General features: G+C 57.1%; 2 protein-coding genes across 4 annotated transcripts in view; one reads left to right on the top strand and one right to left on the bottom strand.

The window, feature by feature from the left end:
* Positions 1 to 1,961, bottom strand: part of RAI1 (retinoic acid induced 1) — a 74,527-nt gene extending 72,566 nt beyond the window's left edge. For 2 of the 3 annotated variants that reach the window (XM_064673301.1, XM_064673297.1), the window contains exon 1: positions 1,823 to 1,961. The gene's annotated coding sequence lies outside the window, so the exon portion shown is untranslated. The remainder of the gene's footprint in view (positions 1 to 1,822) is intronic. The other variant, XM_064673300.1, reaches the window with a different exon arrangement.
* Positions 1,548 to 3,842, top strand: LOC135423252 (serine/threonine-protein phosphatase 1 regulatory subunit 10-like). The gene is made up of 2 exons (XM_064673305.1): positions 1,548 to 3,144; positions 3,549 to 3,842. Exon 1 carries the CDS (start codon positions 1,581 to 1,583, stop codon positions 2,730 to 2,732), a length of 1,152 nt encoding a protein of 383 aa, XP_064529375.1. The 5' UTR covers positions 1,548 to 1,580; the 3' UTR covers positions 2,733 to 3,144; positions 3,549 to 3,842.
* The last annotated feature ends 16,143 nt before the right edge of the window (positions 3,843 to 19,985 follow it).

Here is a 19,985-nt window from a genome sequence, read left to right as displayed (position 1 = left end):
GCTCCCGGCCCCAGGCTGCAGAGCTGCTGCTCAGGATGCAGTGTCCCCAGCCTTGTGCACAGACCCCCACTGAACCCCCCACCATCATCGCTCTCACCAAGCCTTGAGGCACACCTCGATCCCATGGGAAACAGGGAGGGAAGAGCACCCAGGGGGAACATGTCCTTTCCTCCATCTCACTTGGCTTCTTCCCATCCTTCTCCACTCCATCCCCCAGCAGCTCGAGGTCCATTTTCATCAGGCAGTGACAGACACCAGGAGACACAGTCTCAGCACCAGCAGGCACCACGCACAGCCAACCTCTGCCTCACCCCCCGTGGGTCCCCCAACCCTCTGCCACCGACACACAGGTGACAGCACCCACATTCACAGAGCCACCACGGCGCTGCTCACCCACCTGGGGAATACACGCTGCCACCCTGGGGGAGGCAGCTGCGGGGTAGGAGCACTCCACAAAGTCCCATCACTCAGCAGGAAACCATTTCTGGACCACCAAAGAGGCTCCGGAGATGCCCAGGAGCTGGGGCAGCTGGAGCTGAGCTGGAAGAGCTCTTGGAAGGTGCTGGCACCACTGGCAATGCCCTCCCTCCACTGGCACGGGGCCCTAGGAGCACTCTCCCATGCAAAACCCCAACTGTTGGGTTTGTTCTTCCAAACCATCACTTTGGGAGGTCACCTGAGGGCAGCCAACCCGGTCACCGCTCACAGCCAAGGGGATTGCTGGCAGGGGCCAGTGGGCACAAGAGCTTTCACCAAAGCCAAAACCTGCTCACACCTAAGGGATGGCATCGCGCTCTGTCTAAGGCAGTGGGGGACAAACACGCACCCCAGCAACATCCTGCTCTGACGTCAGCGAGAACCTCCAGCAGGTCTGCGACGTCAGCCCGACGCTTCCACCGGCCGGAGAGCCCTCGGGATGCCGACCCCGGGCAGCTCAGCATCTGCATTGGAATCCCACCACCATGCTCAGGGTGCTACTCCAGCTGCACATTTCCAGCGGGGGTGGGAATACATACACACACACACACACACACACACACACACACACACACACACACACACACACACACAGAGGAATTTAAATGGAATTTCACAGCTGCAGCAGAAGGGCTCGGGGGGGCTCGGGGCTATCAGAGATGCACCATGTCCCCCCTCGGCGTTTCGGCACCACCAGCTGGGAGCACCGCGGCCACCCGCACCCGCGGGACCGGGGGGGCCGGGGAGCCCCTCCGTGACGTCATCGAGCCCGGCGCCAGGCTCGCGTTTTGGGGGGGTCGAGGCGGGTTTCGGAGGGTTGGGGGGGGACCGAAACGGGCTGCGGTTGGAAATGCGAGTGCGGTGCGGTGGGAGCGCGGGCGGAAGGGAAGGGAAGGGAAGGGAAGGGAAGGGAAGGGAAGGGAAGGGAAGGGAAGGGAAGGGAAAGGAAGGGAAGGGAAGGGAAGGGAAGGGAAGGGAAGGGAAGGGAAGGGAAGGGAAGGGAAGGGAAGGGAAGGGAAAGGAAAGGAAAGGAAGGGAAGGGAAAGGAAGGGAAAGGAAAGGAAGGGAAAGGAAGGGAAGGGAAGGGAAAGGAAGGGAAGGGGATGTGGCGGCGGTGCCACCGCCGCTCCAGCGGCTGCAGCCGCCGCTGCGAAGCGAAGCCCCGGGGGGGTAACGGGGCGGCGGGCAGGGCTCCCCCGGCCGCCGGCAGCGCCCGCTCGCTCGGCCCCTCCGCTCCTCCCGCCGGCCCCTACCACCCCCCGCCCTCCCCGGGCCCTCCCCGGGCTCAGCGGCCCGCCCGGTTCTCCCCCCTCCCCGGGAGCCGCGTAGCCGGAGCCCTCCTTACCTGGCGGGCCGAGCCCCGCTGCCTCTCAGCGGCGGCGCTGGGCGGGGGCGGCCCCGGCGGCCATGCCCGGGCGGCCGCGCCGCTCTCCCGCGCCGTGCGAGCCGCCTCGGCGGTGTCAGCGGGCGGGAGCCCCGCGCGGCGCCGGGAGCGAGGGGAGGGACGGCGGGGGCATGACCGAGCGCCGTCGGAAGTGCACGCGCGCCCGCCGCCTGCCCGCGACCGCGGCGACACCTGCCGGCAGCGCCGCCGGTGGCACCGGGCACGCACCCGGCGGGGGCGGCGCGCACCGCGAGCCGCGGGGCACCGCGGGCACCGGGGCAGGGGGCGGGCACGGCACGCCGGGCACCGCGGGCACCGGGGCGGGCGCTGGGCAGGGCATACCGGGCACCGCGGGCACCGGGGCAGGGGGCGGGCACGGCACGCCGGGCACCGCGGGCACCGGGGCGGGCGCTGGGCAGGGCATACCGGGCACCGCGGGCACCGGGGCAAGGGGCGGGCATGGCATACCGGGCACCGCGGGCACCGGGACGGGCGCTGGGCAGGGCATACCGGGCACCGCGGGCACCGGGGCAGGGGGCGGGCACGGCACGCCGGGCACCGCGGGCACCGGGGCGGGCGCTGGGCAGGGCATATCGGGCACCGCGGGGCGGGGGCGAGCATGGTACGCCGGGCACCGGGATGGGCGCTGGGCAGGGCATACCGGGCACGGCACGCCGGGGTGGGCGCTGGGAATGGCAGAACGGGCACCGGGGCACGGCACGCCGGGCACCGGGGTACGACACACCGGGCACCGAGGCGCGGCACACGGGCGCCGGGGCATGACGTACCGGGCAACGGGGCGAGCACTGGGCATGGCACATCAGGTACTGGGCACTGGGATGGGCACTGGGCATGGCATGCCCGGCACTAGGGTGCTCCACACGGTGCGGTGAGTCCTGGGTGCCAGCAGCAAGAACCGTATGGCAGCTTCTGGGCAGCATGGGCTGAGTGTTAGGGAGCAGGCATGGGAGGGTGGCAGCGGTGCTGGGTACAGGGAACCCTCCCGGGCACCACCTGCCAGGTGCTGGTACTGGGCACTGGTGCTGGGTGCAGGGTAGTCCATTGGGCAGCATCCACCAGCTGCTGGCAGTGGGCAGGATGAGGACGCTGGGTCAGGGCTCAGGTCTGGATTTGGAGGTGGGGCTGCTTCTGGGCTTTGATCCACATTTGGATTAGGGCTGGACCATGTATGGGTCTACACTTAGGTGTGGGTCTGTATTTAGATGAGTATTTGGATCTGGATTCTGATCCACATCTGGATTTGCATTTGGAGCTGGATTTAGGTATTCATCTGAGTCTGGATCACAACACCCTTCACAAAGGGTGGAGGTGGTCTGCCCACCCCCCTCTCTCCAAGCCTTCCATGGGTGCAGAGAGCACAATCACCCCACGAGGTGTTTGGGGCTGCCCACTTATCCTGCCCCGGGCAGAGTGGGAAGCCCCAGGGGGAAGCTGGGATGTGCAGCAGCGTGGCGGGAGCCCTGGCCTGGGAGCCAAGGGGTGGGATGAAATGGCAGCAGTCCCGCTGGCCTTGGCTGTGCTCAGCGGTGTGTCTGGGGCTGAACGTGCTCCAAGGAGGAGCCGAGGTCAGGGAGGGGGACGAGTGCAGGAAACATATTAAGTGAGGAAAATTGGCTGCAGCCAGCAGTGCTGCCTGATGCTTGCCTGGGATTTTCCTCTCCATCAGGTATCTGGTGTAAGCCCTTGCTGTTGGGAGGTTGCAGCTGATTACCCGTGTGCATCTCACTCGTGCCAGTGGCCACCAGACCTGCTTTGCACCAAGAGGGGTGGCACCCGGGACCCCTCCGTGCGTGTGTCCCCGGTGCTGACACCCAGCTTTGGCCATGGCAACGTGTGCAGATATTTTAAGAGGAAGATTCTGTGCTCTCGCAGCTTGACTGCTAATTTATAATCCTGTTTTCCTATTAAAATAAAAGCCTCTCTCTTATTCCCGAACGTGAGAGCCAAAGCAGAGCTCTGAGGAAGTGCCCTGTTTGCAGAACACACTGAAACACACAAAGGAAACGAGGCAAAACCAGCGTTTTGCACGTTTTTGAGCCTCATTTTAGCTGTGACTTGGAACAGCAGAAGGGAAATCTTTTCCAGCAGGATGTGCACAGCGGGGGGGTGTGTGGAGCTGCTGGTGTCCCTTTGGAGCAGGGCCACCTGCCTGCCGAAGGACAGCAACCGCTGCAGGTTCCTGCTTTGTCCCTGAGGGGTGGCAGGTCCCTTGGGGGTCCCAGGGACTAGAGCTGGAGCAGCGTGTCCCCTGTGGGGCCGGCCAGGCAGGGATGGCAGCCGATGGCAGGAAATACCTGCTGCTCCGCTGCTTCCCGGCCAAAGCGAACAAGAGGGAGAGTGTTCCGAGGGCGGCTGCGGCCGCGTGCGGCAGGAGGGGCCTCCGAGGGACACACAGGCCATTGTTCCTTGAGGATGCGGGGCGGAAATTTGGATGGACCTGTGGTGTGCCGCCCTCACAGCACTGCCAGGGCTGTGAGTGGGACCCAGGATCCGATGAAGTGGATCAGGGTGGGAATTCATTAAACCTTGTGTCTGGTAGTGGCATCACTGATGGTGGTGCTGGGACAGTCCTGGTGGGACAACCCACTCGAGAGGGCTCTCCTACTCTGTGCAGTTGAAGCATAGCATGTGCTCAAGGACTTTTAGCCTTTCCAGAGCTCTTACTGGTATTTGTCATGGTCCAGCAGTAGCTCTGCTGTCTGTCTGTCCATCCGCACCCTGTCAGCCTTGCAGTAACCTGGAAAGACATTTAATACGGGCTGGGTTTGATCCACACTTTGACATTCCTTCAAGTGCTCCCTGGTGTTTTCCTGTCGCTTGCACAGTGCCTTTTCCCACCAACGCTCCCTCATTTCTGTGAAAAGGAAGAAAAAGACTTGCAGAGTGTGCCCAGCCTTGCAAATCCCTAATTACCCACCACACATCCTGGCAAACCAGCTTCCCTTTGAGCAGCGTTTCTGTCAGCAGGGATGGGGTGCAGACTCTCCCCACTGTGGCTGATGATGCTGGTCCTCCCCCCTCACAGGGAGAGCCCTGAGGGGTTTGTCTGGCTGCTCCCACCGAGCTCCCACCCAGCTCTGCTCTCCTTCCCCCAGCACCCGTCCCCACACCAGTTTCCGGAGGTTTTTTAGAAGGGAGGAAAAAGGGGGAGAGAAGAGAACGTGCTGCTCTCCTTCCGTGCTTCGCCCTTTCTCAGGAAGCGGCCAGATTGTTTCCATTAGGAAAAGCTGAGGATCCAAGTATTTGTCAATGACCAGGAGATTTGCTGATGGTAGCTGCTGTTCCCTAGAATAATGTTGAGCGAGGTGCTTGGCGTGGACCCATCCTTTTATGGTAAAATTAGGGCTAAATGCTGGGGGGATTTGCATTTGAAGTTGATTGATACGTGGCATTAGTGCATGCATAGATAATTTTGTATTTTGAGAGCGCTGAGCAAGGAATAATTTTTATTTTGGGTCAAAGATAAGGGCATTGCGTTGAGATGAAATATGCAGGGGTGCTGATCTGTGTCACGGGCACTGCATTTCTCTTGGCTGGGTAAGGAGATGGCAGACCCACATTACCCATTCCTGCCCTTGCTTTTAAGTGCTTTGGGTCTGTGCCCGATGCAAGGAGCAAACCCCCCACTGTCACTTAATGCCAGGACATGGTTCCAACTTTATGAGCTTTGGAGTTTCCCATTATAAAAAGAAAAAAGAAGAAGAAACCTCTGTTCTATTTTATTTACTTATTTTAGTAGCTGAAGGCTGTGCCACTGAGAAACATTAATTAAATAGAACAGGGTGGCTTTATCATTACGGGAAAGGTACAGGCAGAGTGTTCCCAAGCTGGTGGTGCCTTTCAAACCCACCTCTGGCAACCTGGACTGATGCTGTTGGAAGAGTCTTGTCCTTCCCTGTCCTTGTCCTTGGACCAGTTCTTATGGCACATCTCAGGATGTGCACAGGACCGTTGGCTTCCTTGTGTTGCTCAGCCTCTCTGGGCTGCTGCGTGCTGAATGCAGTCAGGATTTCAGGAGGCTGGAGCCTGGTGTTCACCTCAGCTGGGCAGCTGTTCCCTTGGCAGTAAGGACAAAGGTTCAGCCCTCTTGGGGACTTGGGGGTGGAGGAGAAAGGCTTCCCTTTGGGTCCCCAAGAAACAAGGGCCAAGGAGCTGGGGACAGCTTTGCTAAATGCATCAGCATAGGGCAACTCCAGACATTAGAGGTCACCCCTCCCTCCATCCATCCCTCCTTCCATCTATCAGTCCCTCCAGCTCTCAGAGGAGGGTGTCTCCAGGAGGGTGGCTCCCAGCTGGGCATACAGACTGTTTTGGCAGGGGCACGTGGCAGGACTGATGGGTTTCATGGGGTAAAGGGAGCCCTGATGAGAGGGAACTGTGCAGACATTAATTAGGCAGTCAGTGAGATCCTCAGGTGCCAATAACTCAGCAGAAGCACTGGGCCATTTGCGTGCAGGGGATGACAAGTGATCATGTCCCAGAAACAAGAAGTGACCCCCTGCTGTCCCTCCTTGCCCCTTTGGTTGGGTCCCAGGGTCACTGCAGCTGGCAGGGCAGGGGCTGGCAGTGGGGGGCTGTGTGAAAACCCCCTCCTCTTCCACCAAAGCAGGTGGAGGGAGATAAAAAGGAAGGGGAAGAAGGAGGAGGGAGCAGAACTGAGGAGCAAAATCAGCTGCACTACAAAACGCCCTGAGCAGTCACTTGTGCTTGAGGCCATCCCTGCTGTGTGGCCAAGTGGCTTTTTCCAGGCCTGACAAGAGAAGCCCAGAGAGGTGGAAAGGGGGATGTGGGTGAGGGGAGGAGGGAGATGGCTCTAGTTTGAGCCTCAATAGGTTTCAGAGGCATTTCGGGGATGAAAGCTGCCCTGGGGCCCCTCCCAGCGAGCAGCAGTGCTGTGGGTACGCTGCGGGCATCGTGTTTGGCTGGCTGGCGGCTTCCTTGGTACGCTGAAAATGGTATTAAAAAAAGAAAAGGAAAAAAAAGCAAAACCTACAACAACAAAAAATATAGCACCAACCCCCCTCGCTCCCCCCCCCCCCCACCCCCTTATCTCCACCACCCAACAACAACCAAGAAAGGCAAAATCTTTCACAAGCCCGGAAGATGTCACCATAGAAACAGAAATCAGACCCACTCCACGGATCCTGCCGCCTGGGAAGGTGATAAAATGTTTTCTATCGATTGCTGTCGGGAAAGTCACTGCTGATAAGCCATCCGAGGAGAAATGGAGCAGGGATGTGGGGACGTGGGAGCTCTTCAAATGAGCCTCCAGATGGTCCCTCGGCTGCCCCTGTGCAGCGGTCGGGGACTGAGGGACCTTGGGCTGGCCAGGGGCGGCTGCTCTGCCCCAAGCTGGTGCCAGTGTGTGCAGCAGATAGGTGTGAGTGTGCCATGCCTTTGGTGTGGCGATGTGAGCGTGCCCTGGCTGCTGTGAACACAAAGTGGAAAGCCCACTGTCTTTCTCGCTTGCTTCTGCAGCAGAGCAGCTGTTCCTGGCTTTAATTTGAAAGAGGAGAGGTTCAGATTGGATATTAGGAAGAAATTCTTCCCCGTGAGGGTGGTGAGGCTCTGGCACAGGTTGCCCAGAGAAGCTGTGGCTGCCCCATCCCTGGAAGTGTCCAAGGCCAGGTTGGACAGGGCTTGGAGCAACCTGGGATAGTGGAAGGTGTCCCTGCCTGTGGCAGGGGGGTGGAATGAGATGGTCTCGAAGGTCCCTTCCAACCCAAACCAATCCCAAACAATTCTATGAAAAACATCGGGGGAGATGAGCCTTCCCCTGGCTCCCATTGTGGCAGCACCACAGTTTCACCTCCTCTTGCCCCCCTTTGGTTGGTATCACTGTGATAATCCCCGTGGTGCCTTCCAGCCCTCTGCCCTCCCAGAGCCCAGATCCCCAGTCCCTGTTTGCACACTGGTGGCTGCTCTGCAGCTGGGAGCATCCCTGTGGCTGTGGCGCCGGCTGGGAGGTGTGGGATCTTCCCGGCAGCTCTTCCCAGGGCGCCACACAGCACCGGGGCCTGGCTCGAGCGCCCTTTGAAGAGATGGAAAATCCTATTATCTGCTCATTCTTCTCGCAGTGTGAAGCCTCAGAGCATTCAGCAGCAGTCGAGTGTGGTCTGCTGCCTGCAGGCTGGTGCTGCCTCTGCTCCCACCCACAAGGGAAGCTCTCTGGGTCACTAAAGATGGGCTTCACTTTCCATCCCCTGATCCGTGCACCTTCCAAAACCCCTGATCCACACCCCTTCCCATCCCCTGATCCATGCAAGGGCTCGGGGATACAGCTGTCCCCACAATACCATGTGCAGCATCCAGCAGTGGGGTGCAAAGGACATGCAGGGAAGCAGGGTGGGGGGCTGTGTGCTGATCCCCTGCTCCGTGGGGAGCCGAGGCTGCTGCTCCAGCCTGCAAATCCTCACGTCATTAGGGCTGGGAAGGTGTAACCCATCTCACATCCTTCATCCCTGCGGCAGCTTTGCTGCCAGTAATTGGCAGCAATAAAAGAGGCGGTTAATCCAGGGCAGCGTGGGATGCAGGCACAGGGATGTCTGCGGTGAAAGGCACCCTGGAAAGGAGGGGCTGAGGAGGAATATGCTTCTGGGCACAATTTACAGCCCTGGAGAGCTGGTTGGATGCCACAGGGAGCATTTGCTGGGGATTTTGTTAATGATGTAGGCGCAGCCTTCCCAGCTTGGCCTGTGCTAAAGCCCTGGCTCACACAAGCTGAGGCTCTTTGGCTTGAACTTAGACCAGCTGCTTTCCACTGGCTGGTGGATTTTTGTCTTGTTACTGGGTGGTTCCATGCGGGAGATGAACAAAGGAGAAGTTAGTGGGTGATTTCACCTTGGGGTTTCTTCTTTTGGAGGAGGAAGGAAGGGTTAAACCGTGTCTTGTTACTGAGTTATTTTAGGATAGTAGCACTGAAAGGACTGCAAGAGGATTTGTCTGCACATGGGAAGATGGAATTTAATCAATATTGACAAGAGCCATTCACCAAAACAGGCTCATTCGCTAATGAAAGCCAGACCTGGTGTCTCCCAGGGGAAGGATGGCTTTGGGAAAGAGGGGAAGGAGGCACTGGGAAAGACACGGCTCCCACTCCCATGCTCCTGGTTCTTATGAAACCAGGCTGCATTTGGGATTGATTTTCCCAGCACGGAAAGACTTTGGCTTGTTTGCCTTGCAGCTGCAGGATGTCCAGGACTGGCCTTTGTGGCCACAAAGCAATGTCCCCATCCCTGCCCAAGGACCTGGGTCCATGTCACCCCCCAGGCACTGGTGTCACAGAGTCAGGCAAAGGCTGAGATGTGTTGGTGACAGCAGAGCCAGTCCAATGGCTTGGGGGGCAGGAGGGCAGAATGGGGGCACAGGGCTTTGCCCTACAGCTCAGGTTAGAACTGGGATTCCCCACACAGTGAAGTCTCCTTCCATGAGTAGGGATGTTTCCATCCCAGCCTTGTAATCTGTTGGGTTTTCTGGCACCTGTTTAACACAAACACCCATGGGTGCGGTGGGAGAAGACTGGTTTTGTCAGAGTTGTTTGTTTTCCCCTCTATCCTTGCAATGAGAAGCAGAAAATAGTCACGAAACTTCTGAGACCAGCCCCTCTCGACAATGTACCACATGGAGGAGAAACCTGATTTCTGTAGCTGGCAGCTGATATTTCCCATGGCTGCCAGCTCTGTGTCCTGGAGCCAGGCTGAGCTCACTATCCCACAGTGGTCAAAAAGTCCTGACATTTACCCCCTATGCATCCCTAGATCACTGGAATACCATGGAAGACAGAGATCCAGGCATCACTGTGCTCCATCACAGCACCGGTGGGGAGCATCAACCGGTCTCTGCTGTGAAGAGGAGTCGGCTTAATTTGTTGGGCACTTTTTTTTCCTTCTAAAAGGCAGCACCGCATCCCCCAGCCTTCTGGTGCAGCCGCGGGGCTGTTCCCGGAGCGTGGGGGTGAGAGGGATGCAATTGGAAAAAAGGAAGATTTTGATCCCCTGCCAAGCCCGCACAATCCCATCCAAGTTCACACTGGCAGATAATGAGCTTTAATGAGCAGGCCACACTAATTGGTAAGTGATCCCAGAGCCGTCTGTGGCAGAGGCGAAGGAAGAGCAGTGGCAGCTCCGGGCGAGGAGGGGGTCGGGGCTGTGCAGCCCGCGGCGCTCCAGAGGGCAGGGGCTGCCGGGGCTGGGAATGCCAACAACGAAGGCTCTGCCTGCCCCCACGGGGTGCTGCCTGAGGGTCTGCAAGCAGGACCGTGAGAGGCATTGCTGGATCTGTTCCTTGGAGCTCAGCTGTATCCTGGGATGCAGCAGCAGCAGCGTGGCCGGCAGGTAGAGGGAGGGAGGGGATTCTGCACCTCTGCTCTGCTCTGGAGTAGGTAGCTGGGCGCAGCTCTGGCACACCCAGCATCAGAAGGACATGGACCTGCTGGAGAGAGTCCAGAGGAGGCCACGGAGATGCTCCCAGGGCTGGAGACCCTCTGCTATGGAGACAGGCTGGAAGAGCTGGGAGTGTTCAACCAGGAGAAGAGAAGGCTTTGGGGAGACCTTAGAGCCCCTTCCAGTGCCTAAAGGGGCTCCAAGAGAGCTGGAGAGGGACTTCAGACAAGGCCATGGGGTGACAGGAGAAGGGGGAATGGCTCACACAGACGGAGGGCAGGGTTAGATGGGATATTAGGAAGAAATTCTTGGCTGTGAGGGTGGTGAGGCCCTGGCACAGGTTACCCAGAGAAGCTTTGGCTGTCCCATCCCTGGAAGTGTCCAAGGCCAGGTTGGACAGGGCTTGGAGCAACCTGGGCTAGTGGAAGGTGTCCCTGCCCATGGCAGGGGGTGTGAATGAGGACGGATGGTGTTAATCGGAGGCATCCCTAAGGCAGTCCTAATCGAAGATCATTGTAAATTCCCCTCTCAAATGGAGTGGAAAAATGCTATTAAGCTAATATAACATCACCGGGGAAGGACGTTCTGCCGCCGAGGTCTCCAGGGAATCGGGCTGTAATGAGGGGAAGGAGCAGGAGATGACAGCAGCCAGCATGCTTGGGGCAGTGGGAGCTGCTCAGGACCACCCAGCCCTGCTTTGCTGTGCCCTGCCTCAGTTTCCCCAGGTGGCCAAGGGGCACTGAGCTCTGCTCCAGCAGCCAGGAGACCCTGGGAGCTGGTGGAAGGGCTTGTTTCTCATGGACCCACTGCACAGTTTGGGGAAACTGAGGCAGGGGAGAGCTTGCCAGAGTCATACAGGAGACCAAGAACAGCAGCCAAATCCTGCATCCCCTGGATACCTCAGTGCCACATTGTCTAAGAAAAAGGGGTACAAGGCACATCATTTAAATAGAAACATGTCCAGGAGGCCAGCTGGAGCAAGAGGCTCCAGGGAGAGCTTAGAACACCTTCCAGTACTCAAAGGGGCTACAAGAAAGCTGGAGAGGGACTTTGGACAAGGGCATGGGGTGACAGGACGAGGAGGAATGGCTTCCCACTGACAGAGAGCAGGGTTAGATGGGATATTGGGAAGAAATTCTTCCCTGTGAGGGAGGTGAGGCTCTGGCACAGGTTGCCCAAAGAAGCTGTGGCTGCCCCATCCCTGGAAGTGTTCAAGGCCAGGTTGGACAGGGCTTGGAGCAACCTGGTCTAGTGGAAGGTATTCCTCCCCATGGATTGGAACTAGATAGTTTTGATAGTCCAATCCAATTCTGTGATTCTATGTTGGACAATGCGATGCCAGCTGATTTTGGCAGTGCCCAGGGAGGGGTGAGGACCTTCATCAGCTGTCTGGGGGTGCAGGGCTGGTGAGGGTGAGCTCTGCCAGCATCCCAAGGGATAGGGCAGGGGATGGAGGAGCACGAGCCTCATTAGCACCATTGCAGAGTCATTGTTAGATGGGACCACGTGCACCCAGAGATGCTCAGGCACCCTGGGCTGTGAGCAGGAGCCTGGGAACACCCCAAGGAGCATAGGAGTGGCCTGGCCCAGCTGCAGGCGCTCTGCCAGGTCTCTGCAGCAGCCGTGCTCCCTTCCAACACTAAGTGGCAGCCTCTGCCCAGCTTTGGGGCAGCCCCTGGCAGCACCGGGGCAGCGGAGTCTGGACAGCAGCATCCTCCAGGGGGGCTGCAGCATCCTCTGGGTGGGCTACAGCATCCTCTGGCTCCCAGGACTCCCAGCCTGACTGAGAGCTGCCTGGGTGCAGACCACACCGCGGGTCCTGCCAGGGGACATCTTCACCCACACAGCCTTGGGTGCCAGGCTGAGCCCTGCGCGGGGTCAGATCGGGTCAATGCCGCCTGCTAGGAGGGAGACAAGATGCAGAGTTGGCAGCTGTTGGTACCATCTGCTGAATTAGAATCACAATCCACTAAACAAACACTGTCTTGGGATAAAAAAGTGCTGCTTAAGGCAAGGAGGTATTTCTGCTGCAGGTATTGCTGTGACCTGGGAACCCACCGCGGGGATTTGCGGTGCTATCAAGAAGCACAGGGATAGAAATGAGTCCTGGGAGCTGTATCCTGCCTCTGCCTGTCAGTGTGTCCGTGATTATGGAAGCACACTGGGGCTTTTGCTGTATAAAGTGCTGACACTTCGGGGAGAGGCTGCTCTGGATTTTCTGTAGCATAGAATGAGGGGAAAGTGAAATAAAAATAGGTCATGGGGGTTTTGGTGGAAGGCAGCAGTTCAGCCCAGCATGGGAGATCAAAGAGATGGGCAGCGTGACACAGGGCAGCCCTGGCTCCCTCCCAGGCATTGTCCTTGGCACAATGACAAATTTTATCCTTGGGAATTGCACCCAGCTTGCCAAGATATCCCTGTGCAGAGCAGAAGCCCTCGCTCCCACACCAAGCTGCTGTTGGTCCCACAGCCTGTCCTGCACCATCAGGGCACAAAATGCTGTGTGGGAGGTCAGGATCTTCCCCCAGTCCTGATCCACCTCAGCACATGCAGGTAATACAATCCTGGATGGACCTTAAAAAAGAGAATCATAGACTGCTTTGGGTTGGAAGGGACCTTTAAAGGTCATGTAGCCCAACCCCCTTTCAATGACCAAGGACACCTCTAACTAGATCAGGTTTCTCAGAGCCTCGTCCAACCTGACCATGAATGTTTCCAGGGATGGGGCACCCACAGCTTCTCAGGGCAACCTGTGCCAGTGTTCTACCACCCTCACTGCAAAAATACTTTCCTTATATCTAGCCTAAATCACCACTCTCTCACACAGCAGGCTGCATGTATATGCACTTCAGCTCTGCAGTCATCTAGAGGGGTATGTGCAACCCGCAGGGCTGCAGGTGTTTTTTTCCCCTGGGCTGTGGACAGGTACAGCTGTTGTTCACTCAGGGACACCGCGGCTTTTGGCAGCACAGAAGGTCCTATCCAGCCCCTGCTCCCTGGAGCTGGCGCGGCCGCTCCGCAGCTGCGAATCCCGATAAAGCACGTCCCGGCTCTCCGGCCGCCAGCTCAGCGCGTGTGAGCCCCTCGGTGCCGGTGCTTTGTCACAGCTAAGCGCTCACGCCGGGTTTGTCACAGCTGAGTCGGCTGGCACACGCTCCCCTCCACATTTATCCCTTCCAATTTTGGAGCAACCAGCCGCTCGGAACCGTTCGCCCGACTGCAAACAGCCCGGGGCTGAGCTCGGTGCCTGCTCACCCCGTCCTGCACCGCCCACGCTCCGCAAGGATCCATGTCCTGCAGGACAAACGGCATACATGCTAGAACACGTCAAAATCCTGGAGAAACCCAGCCTCCAGCAGGCCTGGGAGGTCTCCGGGGAGTTCTCTTCTCCCTGGGATACAGCGATGGGATGAGTGGGAATGAATCATAGAATCACCAAGTCCCACCTTTGAATGGTTCAAAGGTGTGTTAGAGATGTTTAGACCGGACATTTGGAAGCATTTCTCTCTGGAGAGGGTGGTCAAGCCCTGGAACAGGCTTCCTACAACAGTGATCAATGCCCCAAGCCTGTCAGTGATCAAAAAGCACTTGGAAAATTCATTCAATAACATGCTTTAGCTTTTGGTCGGCCCTGAAGTGGTCAGGCAGTGGGACCAGATGATCACTGTAGGCCCTTTCCAGCTGAAATCCTATCCTATTCCATATTTCAAAACTCATTCCCACTGTCACCTTGAACCCCCTTCCTCTTCACATATCTCTCTCCTCCCTATGCCCGAGCTCAGGCTGCTGCGCTATTTCCATGGCTGCCGGACGATTTGTGGCCTCCTGCCACCGCTCAGAGGACAGAGATGCTCAGATGAACCATCCAGCATCTCCCCCACACACCCCCCCAGAGTAAATCAGCACAGCACCGGCGATTCCAGCCAGGCTGATCTGATTTATGCCGGCAGAAGGACACTCCGAAGCACGGCTGTGATTTAGCATTCCCATTAGGACCTGGCCACTTCTGCAGAAGAGGTGCAGCAGGTCAGTTTGTCTCCTCATGGAGAGAGGGATGCAGTGATGAGCAGTGATGGCACTGGCAGCTGGCTGTGCTGCTGCTCCCTGGATGACTCCAGCAGGATCAGTGCTCTGAGAGCACGGCTTCATCCCAGGAAGGTAAAACCTCCTCTGTGATTTACAGCAGGCAGGAGATGCCAGTCCCATCTGCTACCCCAGGCTCTACTCTCTTTTTTATTAAAGTATGAAAGCTAATGTGAGAAACAACAGAGATGCAGGAAAAGTGTCTTCTGTGGGCACGGTTCTTGGGGAGGGAAGAGCTGCAAGGCAGTGGGAGCTGAATTTACCTCCACGGGAGCCCTGAAGAAGATGAGAATCATTTTGTAAAAGGGAGAATGAGGCAGACAAGCCAAAAACATCGCTCAGAAAAAAAAAAATCTCCTCTCTGCTCTCTCATCCTCCTTTCCTGATCCTTCCTCTGGTCTCCACACACACTCAGGGCATTTTGCCCTATGTGATGCTCTGCAGCTGGTGCTCAGCCACATAAATCACCCCTTGGCCTGGCTAACAAATGACTAAACAACTACAAAGGCACTTTGCAGCATCATTTTTTTTCACCAGCTTTAGCAGCAGACTGGCTTTTACAGCACAGCTCTCCCTTCCGTTGCTTTATCCAGCCTTCATAATGTACCACCCCCTCAAGAAAAAAGAGGAAAGCAGTTCAAAGCCAGGCTATTGCAGAGAAATGGCTCCCACATGGAAAATGGCTCCTCCAGGGGTGCTGCAGCCCCCCATGCTCCTATGGAAAGGCCAATCAGAGCTGGGAAAGCACTCATGGGAGTGCTCAGGTAGGAGGTTTGCTGCTCTTTCGGGGTGCCGAGGCTTGGAGCAGCCAGTGCTCAGCTTGGTGTGGGGTCTGCAGGTCCCACTGGTGGGAAGAGGTTGCTGGAAATGAGGAAAACCTCTCTGGAGGATGCCTCTCCCATCTTTTCTGGGCACCCCAAAGGCTGGTTTACTCGCTCATGGCAGCATTGCTGCTGGGAGCTGTGCATCTTGCACATCTTTCCTTCTTGTCAGCACCATCACCAGGATGCTCCATCTTTATCCCTGGAGGTGGGAGACCCAGAGGGACACACTGTCCCTACCACCACTCACCTCACAGGGCCCTCCCAGCACTCTCTTCCTGGGACAATTTAGTGATGTTTCAGTACCTTTTTGCAGCTCGTTGTGACAAATGTCCCCAGGCTGGTTTTTTAGTGCTTAAACATGTTATATATTTGCTGGTGTGCCTGGGTGGCAGCCCATGGTGGGGTTTTGCGGGTTATCCATCCTCCCTTTTCTCTCCCTTCTGCTGATGGCAGGATCAGGCTGAGCCACCAGCTCCTCTCCACAGTTGTCCCCAAGCTCAGTGCTGTCACTGACTGTGTTTGGAGGGCGAGAGGGGAGCTGGGGGGGAGAGGAGCTGCAAGTTCTGGGAGGACACAGGGCATCCCAGGGACATCCCCAGCCCCAAAGCAAGGTTTGACCTTCACGGGCCAAATCTTCTCTCTTTTTCCACCTCCCTCCTCCTTCCATTTCTCCAAGAAAACAAAACTTCAGTGGTTTGTCTCACACAGAGGTTGGGCTGGGGCGATGCTGTGCCAGCAGCCACAGCCTTGGAGAGCCGGGGACACGCTGTCCCTCCAAGGGAATTCCCTGAAAATTCAAGGCCAGGCTGGCACTGTGTCTGGCATGCTCAGAGGAGGCTGGATTTACTTCTGACCATAATAATCATGTAATGCCACAGCCTTGCCATGTGCCCTTGGTCATATCCCTTGTTCCCGATGTTCCCCAGCGCTGATGATGCTGTTGGAGACCGTGGGTGAAAATATAAGCATGATGGAGGGATGGAGCAGGAGGCTGCTGGCCACACACTGTGCTCCTGGCAAGACTGTCACACCGTTTCTCCCTCGCGGTCTCCAGGATTAGCTTAATAGCACAGGGAAATAACAGGATGAAAAATTCGCTCCCCTCCAAGCACTAAAAGCCAAGTTTCAAGGTTAATTGTCTGCCCTGTAGGAATAGCTTTTACACACTGCGAGGGGCTTAATTAGTGTCATTTTAGCCAAGCAGAGAGAGCGTGCCCTGGGCCCATACTGCATGCCCCCAAGCCTATTTTCCTCTCCATGAGAGATGATGGATTGCAGGCAGCTTCCCTCCACCAGCACTCAGCAGGGACAGTTTTGGGGCTGATCGTGGAACCCTGAGATGCTCCTTGGCAGCTGCTGCAACCCCGAGCCCCACCCCTGCACCCACTGCACCCTTGGGTCCTGCACTGATGTGCTGCAAAGTGGCTGGATCCTGCCTCTGTCCCCACATGCACCCCTGTCCCCCCTGGCCAGGAGCACCCATCCCCATGGAGCACCCGTCTGGAAGAAAAAGCACATGCTGCCAGGCTTGGCTTTAAGGAGAGTACAAGGAGATGGAGGAAATTTCTTTCCCCAGTTAGGGTTGTCCTGCGTGTCCCTACCAGCTGCAGGACACGACTGCTCTCCGTGCAGCCAAGGTTTGTTTTCAGCCCAAAACCAATCCCCAGCAGCCAGAGCGAGGCCAGACATCATCCGGCACCAAGGGAGGAGGAGAGGAAACTGGATACCAGGGCTGTTGCCAGCAGCGGGGTCTCTGGTGGCACAGAGGCAGCCAATCCATAGGGTGATCCAGGGCTGTCCCAGCCCAGGGCAGCTGCTTCCCACTGGAGCATCCATGGCAGTGGGCAGGGAGCTCCCACGGAGGGTCCCTGTGCCCTGGCATGGATCCACTGGCAGCCCCTGAGTGAGGTTTCCCATCACCCAGCTTCCATCTTTGCCTGGTTCCAGCTTGCAGATCCCGCAGGGACAGACATGACCCTCTGTGCAATCCAGGCCAGGAGGCTCTCCTGGATGCCAGCCCATCTGGGCTGGAGCAGACCTTGGAGAAGAGCAGCCTGTTGAGATTTAAAGTTTTCCCCATGTTGCAGAAATCATGGCAGATCCCACTAAACCCATCTGGTGGTAAAGCTTCCTCATTCCTGCTCCAGCCACACTTCCAGCTGGGCTGTCCTCCTCCCACCCCTGTAATGCCCACATCCCACACCTTGCCATGGGCCTGGTGGGTGCTGGATCCACCCCATACTCCCAGCCCTGCTCCAGCCTCTCCTTCCCCCTCTGCCCTTTGGATTTAATTTCTCCCTGGCAGACGATGTCCAAACAGGGTCCCAGGGGCTCACCACCAGCAGCAACAAACCACAGCAGAAAACATCCATCCCGACAGACAGGGCTGGCACAAACAGACAGACAGACAGAGCCCCCACACCCCTGCCCAGGCAGTGACCCAAAGCCCAGCTGCTTCCCTTTTTTATGAGGATCTGCAAAAATATCCCAGTTCTTGGCGAGTGGGGGATTCTGCAGGCAGACATCCTGGCAAATGGGATGTCTGGGGTAAGCTGCCTCCAGCCGGTGTGGGAAGGAGGGATCCATGGAAGAGGGAATGGAGACAGCATCTTTAGCAATAGAGGGATTAAACACCTTAAACCTTAAGCAAGGTGCTTTGGCTTAGGTGGGGAAAACCCAGAACTTTTGCTTCTGGCCCTGTTTTCTACAATCAAAGATCAGTTTGGGCTGAAAAGGTGAAGGAAGAGAGGTAAAAAGTTGGCTTCTGCAGTTTCTTTTTGCTGAAGCCACTTGACACCCAGCAATGGCACCCAGCAAAGGCACCCAGCTCCCAGTCTGCCTACAGGGAAGATTATGGCAGCAAAAACTGGTTAGTTACTCAGTTTGGGGGGGGAAGGAGGGTAGGGGCAAGGGCCAAGGCAGGAGCCCCCCCCGTCCTTTGGCTGGGTTGGTGGGGCATCTGGCACTCATGGCTCACCCTCCCCTCCTGCCACTGCAGCTCAGGACTCACAGTGGTGAGAAGTGATGTATTTTTAATTTGTTTAAGGGAATTAAGCTCATCTGTGTCTGACTGCTCACATCACCTCCACTTTCATTAATTTCTGAGCTGCTTGCTTGGATTCCTCTGGCTCTGGCAGGGGTTTGGCATCGCAGGGAGACCAATTTCCTGCAAATTCAACAAATGTTGAATCTGGAGAGCAGCAGGAGATCTCATTTGCCCCATCTGCACAGTGGGGGTACTTTTGGTTCCTCACCACATCTGCTCCATGAGGACATTCTGCCTCATGACCAGCCACTGGTTCAGGAATGGCATGGGGAATTCGCTGTGCCAGCAGCTGACAGTGCTTGGTCCTGGGCTGCAGCCGAGCGGGACCGGTTCATCCCGACAGAGGAAAGTGTCTGGCCAAAGGTTGGGTGGAAGTGGAGCAGAAAGCTCCCAGGATGCAGCAAGGAGAAAGTGGGAAAGGCTCTGCTGAGCTTCTACACTCCTAATATCAATCCAGCCTGGGGCAAGCACAATGCCCAGAGTGGGGAAGCTCCCTGCTCCAGGAGCTGCTGTGTCCCCCACTGGTAGAATGCAAGAGCAGAGCTCTTGCTCATCCTGTGCTCCTGGCATCCCCAGCCTTCTTTCCAGGTCCTCAACCTCCTTCCTGGGGTCTCTGACCCTCTTCCCAGGGTCCCCAACCATCTTCCCATCTTCCTTTTGAAATGCTTCTGTGATGCAGCTCGTAAACAGAGACAAAAGCAGAGGGGAAAGAAGAGATAAGATAAAAATAACTGCTGCGGGAGTGGGTTTGAAGTAAATAACAGGAAAACATCAAAGAGGAGGGAGAGTGATGCTCTGAGGAGGTATTTATAGCCGACTCTGTGGTTCCTCAGGACAGACCTGCGTGCCCCCCACGGAAGCCTCTTCCCTGGCCCCCTCAACTGTGTGTTTGTGTCCCAGAAAAGCACGTCAACCCTTGCCCAGGTTTTTTTCGTGTGGATTCAGGGGCAGAACACATTCCCACAGATTTAGAGACCACTCAGGAAAGGCTGATGCCCTGTATAGGCTCTGAGCCCAGCCCCCTGCAGCACTGAGCACTGGGATCAGGTACCTGCTGTGGGAGCTGTCACGTGCGGCACGAAGCAGCCTCCACTTCCAGGCTTTTCCCCCCTCCAAGTCCTCGATGAGGGTTTTTTTTTTCTCCCCAGAGGCCTCCTGCGTGTCACATCTGAGAGCAAGGCTGATTGCCTGGGAAAAGCTGGTCGCCAGTGGAGCGAGGGATGAGAGATGGCCGTGGAGGGGATGCTGGGTGCGGTGACTCAGCTCCCTCTATCATCCCTGCTGTGCCGAGCATTAGGCATCTGGATGGCTTGGCATCCAAAATCTGGCTGCTCAGCTAATGGGGACACCCTAATTAGATGTCTCTGGAGCAATGCACCATATCCCTGGGCTGATGATGTGCAGAAATGTTTCTGGAGGCTGGTTCAGCCCTCTGCAGCTTGCACCCTACGGGCAAAGGCACCGGGGGTGCACAGGGTGGTTTGTAGGTGCACAGAGGACCTGGAGGTGCAGGAAGTGATAGGGAAAGCTGCTCAGCCTGTTTGGATGGATCCAGGGTTGTTCCCACCCCCAGCATGGGACATGACCCCCCAGGGGCCAGGGGATATGGTAACAGTGACCTTTACAGCTGCTTCCTGCTCTGGAAAGTCCCAGCTTCTCTTACAGCATCTGTCCCCGTGAAAGGTACTTTGGAGGGATTTAAAAGGTTTGGGGGATTTAGGGCTTTGGGGGAGAACAGATTGGCAGTAAACCCTCCAGCCAGCTGTGCA

This window comes from Pseudopipra pipra, chromosome 16 (assembly GCF_036250125.1).
Source record: "Pseudopipra pipra isolate bDixPip1 chromosome 16, bDixPip1.hap1, whole genome shotgun sequence".
NCBI lineage: Eukaryota > Metazoa > Chordata > Aves > Passeriformes > Pipridae > Pseudopipra > Pseudopipra pipra.
This window is presented reverse-complemented; position numbering and strand designations above follow the sequence as displayed.